General features: G+C 43.5%; 1 protein-coding gene across 2 annotated transcripts in view; it reads right to left on the bottom strand.

Moving 5' to 3' along the window:
* Positions 1-8,203, bottom strand: part of Cap2 (cyclase associated actin cytoskeleton regulatory protein 2) — a 177,176-nt gene that overhangs the window by 35,930 nt on the left and 133,043 nt on the right. For both annotated transcript variants that reach the window (XM_008847062.3, XM_008847061.3), the window contains one exon: positions 7,765-7,870. In XM_008847062.3, the coding sequence (XP_008845284.1) occupies positions 7,765-7,870 (106 nt within the window). The remainder of the gene's footprint in view (positions 1-7,764; positions 7,871-8,203) is intronic.

Here is an 8,203-nt window from a genome sequence, read left to right as displayed (position 1 = left end):
GGGGGGGGGGAACGACGAGGACACTAACCATCCCAGGGGTCGAGAAGAGATTCCTGAAGCTGTCTAGCTGCCTGAAAGTTGTGCAGAGAGCTCCAGGGTTTCACTTTCCACATGTCACCGAAAGCTGGAGTGGGATTCTCAGTGATGCAATTGGGGTCGGCTTTTCAGTGATAAAGCTGCTTTTGAGTGATTCCTGCTCCTGTTAGTAACTCCATTAAACACTCATTGGTTCACCCACGTTGGTGAAACTGCTACTTTGGTCTGTTCTGAGTTCCCTTTCGGGGTGAGTAGATGTGTGCGCATGCAGGTGTGCATGTTGTATCTCCCCAGGGAAAGCCTCTCGCACAACAGCCCTGTGTTTGGAATGTGAGTTTCAGTGGATGACTCCTCTGCCTGTCATGCCACTCACCTGTCCGTGTTCTCCACATCTTTCCCAGAACTTGGTGCCTCAGTGATGTTGGAGTAGCTAGGCATTCTCTTTGAAGTCAGCCTACAGCCACTTCCAGCCTACCTTTATTGCTGTAGTTGGGGAACTCCTGTGTTCACTGGTGGTGCTCTAACCCACTTTGAACAACATGGCTCTCACCCAGGAGAGAATGCTGTCTTAGATGTTCCCTACTGGGCAGTTACATCCGGGAAAACTCATGGCAAGTTGAAAATACCCCAAGCTGAGAGTATATTTAATTTCCCCAAATTAGCCACATACACAGTGCAGAAGGGGTAGCTTCCCGCCTAGCAACCTGGCTTCCAGAAAGAGGTGGTTCTGCTTATTGTTAGCCTGGGAAAAGGTCCACATTCAAAATTTAAAGTTCAGTCTTCTGTTTTTGCACCATCCTAGAACTGAAGAATCGTAAATTGGCAGTGAGAGATGTAGCTTAGTGGTTAAGTGCTTGGCCAGCGTGAGCAAGACCCCAGATTCCACCTCCAGCACCACAAAAGCCCCAAACCCAAAACCTGAGAAATCTCTGAGCCAGGTGTGGTGTCATATATCTGTAATTCCAACACTCTTTTTGTTGAGTTTGAGCCTAGCCTGGTCTACACAATGAGTTCAGAGTCAGCTTGGCTTATATAACAAGACTATCCAAAACCCAAGCACAACAGATGGCTCACTACCAGGACCTAGATGGTGGAAGTAGAGAACAGACCCCTTCAAGTTGTCCTCTGACCTCCACATGTGTGCCATGGCATGCACACACCCACATACATACACACACACAAAATACATAAATGTAGTTAAAAAAATTAAACAGCAGCAGCAACAACAAAAGTGCTAAACTGAACCACTGTAAGTCAAGGCTCCCAAAGATAGCTAGAGGCCCAAGAGCAGCTAAACATATTTAATGCATCTGTGGGAAGGTGCACTGGTGAGAGCTATTTCTCTAGGGACAATCAGAGGACAGCAGTGAGCTTTGCGACCCAGACAACCGACACACCATCTGAGGCTCTGCTACTGCCCTTGGACTAGTGAACCAGAAGCACATGGTCCTAAATGAAAACTTAGATACAAAAAGCTGGGAATAGTTCTCTTTGGTAAATATCAAGAGGGGGCCAGAGGCCAGAAGACTTTACAAGACATACATATTTAATGACGTGCTGTGAAGCCTACATTATTTATAATAACTTGGAGTACCCTCTGGCAGATTTTAATTGAATCAAAAGCAAGCAGTTAGACTTCTGCTCCGTTAATATAACTTCTGCCTGTTATATTGAAAACCAGGCTGCTTTGGGAGAAAAACACAAAACGAACCAAAACAAACCTATCCTCCACCTTTTAAAAATATTTATTATTTTTTTATGTGTATGAGTGTATTGCCTGTGGGAGAAAAACACAAAACGAACCAAAACAAACCTATCCTCCACCTTTTAAAAAATATTTATTATTTTTTTATGTGTATGAGTGTATTGCCTGCGTGTATGTGCGTGCACCCGTGTTGTGCAATGCCGCGGAGGTCAGAAGAGAGCTTCGGATTCCCCTGGAACTGGAGTTAAGGACAGTTTGTAGCTGCCATGTGGGTGTTGGGAATCGAACCCGGGTCCTCTGCAAGAGCAGTCAGTGCTCTTAACTGCTGAGCCATCTCTTCGGCCCCTCCTCCACCTTCTTTATAATTTAAACCCATGACTAGCATTTTTCTGATTGTTCAAGGGACGTTAAGATAGATGACAATTAGTATATAGGGAAGATTTTAAAAATTCATATTAAGAGCTGTATACCAGACTGGTGTGATGGCTCAGGGAATAAAGGCACTTTCAGTCCAATAGTCAGTGCAGCCTGATGACCTGATTTTGATCCCTGGAAAGCAGGTAAGGCGGAAGGAGAGAACTGACTCCACAAAGTTGTCCTCAGCTAGGTTGGGAGTTGGAGGCCAACCTGGGCTACATGAGACACTGTCTCAGGAAGAGGAAGACCTGCTAATATTATTCCACAAGTCCTTACATACGTGTATCTCTGTAGCTTTATTCTATTTCACAGACAATCACACTCTTGTTCCAAAGTTAAATAGTAATTTAGAACCACACGAAAGGGCAAAATATGTCCACAAGCTCAACACCAGAAGGCTAATAAAATCATCCTATTTATTGATCCTGTTCATGGAATTCTTTTTATCACCCTTTCCTGGGAAGGTTAAGATAAAATAGTAATAATTTAGTCATCTGGACAACTCATAGAACAATCTCATTTATTTTGGTAATTGCATGTGTAAGGTTTAGGCTTTAGTTTTCAGCTGTACTTATCCGATTTGAAGGAATTGCTAGTGAGTCTTTTTAAAAAATATTTTATTATTTTTTTTTATGCATATGAGCATTATACCTGCATGTAGATAAGTGCACCTGTGCCGTGCAATGCCTGAGGGACAGAAGAGAAGCTGTCGGATCCCAGGGAACTGGAGTTACAGACAGTTGTTAGCTGCCATGTGGGTCCTGGGACTCGAACCAGTCTACTCTCAAGTATCCTTCCTGGGCAAGGCGATCATTTCTCGAGTCAATGGTCACACCCCGAAGCTGCCAGCTGGGTGTGTCCGGACCGCAGCATCCATCACCCCCGAAGGGACAAGCCCAAATCTGTTCATTCCTCGGACTGTGGAGTGCAAGCTCCCAAAGCCCAAGTCAGGAACATCCCACCTCGATCTCCGGAAGAACCTGGCCGTCGCCTTCCCCTGGCCTGAGGAAGCTCGAGCCCCAGTTGCGGCGCGCGGAGCCGGGGGAGCACTGCAGGCCAGGGTCCCGGCTCACGATCTCATTTATTTTGGTAATTGCGTGTGTAAGGTTTAGGCTTTAGTTTTCAGCTGTACTCATCCGATTTGAAGGAATTGCTAGTGAGTCTTTTTAAAAAATATTTTATTATTATTTTTTTATGCATATGAGCATTATACCTGCATGTAGATAAGTGCACCTGTGTCGTGCAATGCCTGAGGAGGACAGAAGAGGCTGTCGGATCCCCTGGAACTGGAGTTACAGACAGTTGTTAGCTGGCATGTGGGTGCTGGGATTCAAACCCGGATCAACAGTCAGTGTTCTTAACCACTGAGCCATCTTTCCAGCCCTGCTAGTGATTCTTACAAATTTGACCACTGCCAGGGATGACAGATAATGTCTCCACTGGGTTTGTGTCAGCTAACAAAGTGTATTTGAACCTCAATATGTAGGAAACCACGAAAAAGATTTCTCAAGAAGAAAACAAAAATCTCAAGTTGTTTCTGGTCTGGACTCTCGGGAGGTCACAGTTGGCTTCATGGTGAAGAAAAGCCCAGGGAAATGCCAAGATTCCTTTGACTGCAGTAAACGTAACAAGTTATCTAGAAAGATGAGTCCACAGCTGCTTCTGCACCTCAAGACACCTCTGCCCCACCCAGCACACTTGTGCACACACCCTTTGCCTGTCCCACAGCTGTCCCAAACAATCCCTGCCCTCAGAGTTTCATGTTTCTCAGTGACAAGTGGACAGACAGAACAGCAGTTGCCTAGCACAGCTGTGCTATGAAGGTTAAGGTCAGGAGCAGGGATGTGGCAAATTCAGTTCCAACTGCTAGCTCGGGGGAGGGTTGGTTTTTAACGCAATGGGCCTTGGAAGCCAGGGTCTTTAGCAGCATAGCAAAACCCCAGGCGAAAAGCATGCCAAAACCCCAACTTGCAAATGGAAGAAAGAAACAATTACTCAAGACACTTGAGACGTCTTCATAGCTTGTTGAAGCATGTCCAGCATTGCAGCAGGTTGGGTCTGTGAAGATGTGATGGCTTTTCAAAGCCTGACTCCTGGGCTGGCGAGAGGGCTCAGTGGGTAAAGGTACTTGCAGTGTAAGCCTGATGACCTGTGTTTGATTCCCAGGACCCACCACAGAAGGAGAAGCCTGAGGATCTAGGTTCAATCCTTAGAACCCACAGAAGAGGGAGAGAACTGACTCCCAAAAGTTGTCCTCTGTTCTCCACACATACACTGTGGCATGTATGCATTTTCAAAACACGTGCCTGTGCTTCCCTCCCTCCCTGCTGTAAAAATTTGAAAAAGTAAAAACCCAAGTCCTTTGGTGTCTGTGAATATCAACATCATGTCTTTCTTTAGTCTTTCCTGATCTTTGTCATCTTATAAATATATTTTTTTCCCTGCATTCATGTGATTAGTTTATTTTTCCTTCCCAGAGGCCATTGATTGCAACAATTCTAGCAGCCTTTCCCCCATTTTTGCAGGAACGCTGTGATTCTGGCTTTCATGTCAGAGTTCATCTTGCTGGGGTGTCGTCAAAATTGTATGTAAGAGGTTAGCTTGACTTGTACAATGGATTATGTTTGGAATCCTTAAATGGATTTTAGTAATTTAAGATAGAAATCAAGGTTTGAAATTCAAAAGTGTAACTTTTATAATGTACTTGAGGAAAACAAAATATCAGGAAACGTGTTTCGATGCACGTCTTGAAGCTTATCGGAAGAATGCACACGTCATTCCCAACAAAGCTTTGCTGTCATAACTACTCATTTTTAATATCTGATCAAAACCTTATCATTTCTGTCTTTCACTAAAGAGGTAAATTAGGGATGGGGTGTGGCTCTGTGGTAGAGTATGAACTTAGCTGCACGTACCAGGCATGGTGTTCAATACTCAGCACCAAAAAGGGTTGCAAAAGTGAAATGTGTGCTACCTGGCTATCAAATTGAATAGAATTTTCCCAAGACTTACCATGTGCTCAGTAAACACCAGTGGCCATTGCTATGGCAAGCCATGAGACCCAACACACACTTGGAATCATATGTTTTGCGTAACTACAACACATATTTTATGACTCTGTGTTTCAAAATGGGGATGTGATGTATTAGAGGATCATGAAGTTGGTTTTGTGAGTTTTAGCCAGAATGTTATCAAAAGCGATACAAAATCAAGGAAAAAAAATCTGACTACATCGTATATAATAAGAAAAAGAAATTTAGAAATTTTGTGAAACATGTTTTAGTTGTGAGCATGTAGGCTTTGTGTATAAAGTGTTTTTCTTCCAATGAGTTGTAATAAAAAGTTTGAAAGTTACCATCATCAGCATTGTCTCTGTCTCTGTCTTTCAATCTCTCTCTCTCTCTCTCTCTCTCTCTCTCTCTCTCTCTCTCCCTCTGTTTCTCTGTTTCTCTCTCTCTCCCAGTGCTGGGGATTGAGCCCAGGCCTCATATATGCTAGGCAAGTATTTTTCCATTGAGCTACGTCACAAGTTCCTAGAGGCATATATTTTTAATGAACATAATAAAATAAGTATTCACTCTAGAACAAAGGAAAGCAGCTATATAATTTTTCCTATAATTAATAATCAGTTTCTTCTCTTTTATATCCATAAACACAATTACTTAGCTTTGTACATTGTATTAAAGGTATTCAAACCATTTAAAAGAAACCTATTTGTTTTCCACGGGTACCATTAGAGAATTAGGATTTGTTGACATTATTTTCCAAAAGTGGGATCCTAGTCTTCTTTCATTTATCTACCATGAGATAATAATGGATCCAAGGACTCAAGATTTTCAACTTCCTGTTCTCTCTTTCTGACCTATCCCTATGGCAAAGATGTGACAATTCTCCTTTATGACACATGGATCTATAACAAAACAGTTTCTCATTTGAAGTGAAGAATTCCAGTTAGTTCACAAAACACCCACCCACCCCATACATCCTTCTTTATTAAAGCCTTTCAAATATTTATGAAATCTCTGCTCCAAACCATAATGTTGTGGGTAGAAGAAAAAATAATCAACTCAGTTGTATTCCACACTGTTCATTTCAATGCTATGGGGTTGGGGAGTCAGGTAGAAAATAAAGAAATACCAGCCTCGAAGGGCCGCTGTGAATATTACATGCCTGTTTGGGAACAGAGAAATCCCATGCTCCCCTGAAAGCTCACAATTTGCCTCAATAAGCCTGCAGCCCTGACATTAGCATCCGTGGAGGGCTGGGTGCTGGAGGTCAGCTATCAGCAGACTCAGATTTTGACCTCTGGATGCGATTCACAAATGTGTCAGTTCGTTTTCCTCTGCTTAGACCAATGCCCATTTAAGGCAATCTTCATGTCTAATAGAGTGGTCTTTCCACCGGGAGCAAGTACAGAGGAAACTCCAATTGTATTAGCTATGGGTTACGACTAAGGTGTACTCAAGAAACAGAACATACATCGAGGAGAGCTGCCAGCCCTGACGGGGAGCTGGTGAAGACCAACAGACATCCTCAAAGGCGCGATGTTTGGGTTGGGTCATGGGGAGATATACAGGTGTTTAACTGGGAAACTCAGGTTATAAGCAAGATGCACACACAAGACATTGCATTTGAGTAAACCAATGTGAGTGCCTCAAATTTGGAAATAGTTTCTTTTGATTGGATCCCCCGAGTTTGATCCCCAGCACCACACAAAACTAGTGTGTGTGTGGTGTCTCATGCCTTAATCCCAGCACTTGGGAGGTGGAGGCAGGAGGATCAGAAGTTCAAGGTCATCTGAGGCTACTCAGGCCAGCTGGACTATATGAAGCACTGTCTCAAATCTGCCCCTACTAAAACCAGACAGACAAACAAACAAGACAAAAATGACTGTTTAGCTATTCAAAAATATTGTTCAATAAACTTTGATACATCAAAAGAAAAAGTAAGAACTTTTAAATATTTTGTTTACAATTCTATCTCTAAAATTACACCCATTTTCAAATCTCATGTTCTCTTTAATGCCTACCAGTCTCATAACCTGCACGTCATCTTAGCGCTTATAAACTTTGTGCTTGCATTTAGCCCTTCATGTTAACAGGCCGGTTGTTTTCCATGTAATCACACATACATTATTGTTATTATTATTAATTATTATTATTATTTGGTCTGTTTGAGACAGGGTCTCTGTGTAGCCCCAGCTGTCCTGGAACTCACTATATAGACCAGGCTGGCCTGGAACTCACAGAGATCCGCCTGCCTCTGCCTCCCAAGTGCTGGGCTTAAAGGCGTGTGCCACCACGCCCAGCTAACAGTCTATGGTTTTATCATTTTCCTTCAAATGACACAATTTTGTTCTTTATGGCTGAATACTGCTCCCTTTACACCGTTACCATAGACAGCCCAACCATCTTTTCCACATACCACACATGCAGTTCTCAGAGTTTTCTATGGCAAATGCTATAGCCACCTCTTCTCACGTCTGCCTTCTCCTAGCTTTTCTTGAGGTAAATTCTAAGGCTTAAGATTATTAGGCCACATGGAACACTATTTGAGGTGTTTTTATGGCCTTTTGATGCTCAGGAGGAGGTGGGGCTGGCACTTACTGTTTTGCTCCAAGTGAGGCCTGTGGTGTGGTACTCCTTGATGTAAGCTTGCAGCTCGCTCCAGATGTTCAGATATGACCTCACCCAATCCACATGGTGCAAATCACTTTGTTAACAAAGAGAGTAGAAGACAGCAGAGTTAGGATCTAAAGTAAAATTTGGGAAAGACTGGGGTAACGGGGGGCAACATGGCTATCTGGCAACCAGAGCTCCAGATGAGCCCAGAGCACTGTCCTTCTCCAGCCAGAAGAAAAGCTTGAGAAGTGTTCCTGTGTGCTCTTGAGGGGAGGTGGGAGGACGGCCAGCGCTCTGAGTTCCAGGTGTGAAGAGAGAGAAACACAGATGGGACCTGGCCAACCTAAGCTGATTCGGACCATGTACCATTCCTAGTGGAGGTGACTGTGGAGAGGAGACCCTTCCTCTGTCCCACTTCTCATGC

The sequence above is a fragment of the Nannospalax galili genome, unplaced genomic scaffold (genome assembly GCF_000622305.1).
Source record: "Nannospalax galili isolate Female #2095 unplaced genomic scaffold, S.galili_v1.0 scaffold923, whole genome shotgun sequence".
NCBI classification, from domain to species: Eukaryota; Metazoa; Chordata; class Mammalia; order Rodentia; family Spalacidae; genus Nannospalax; species Nannospalax galili.
This window is presented reverse-complemented; position numbering and strand designations above follow the sequence as displayed.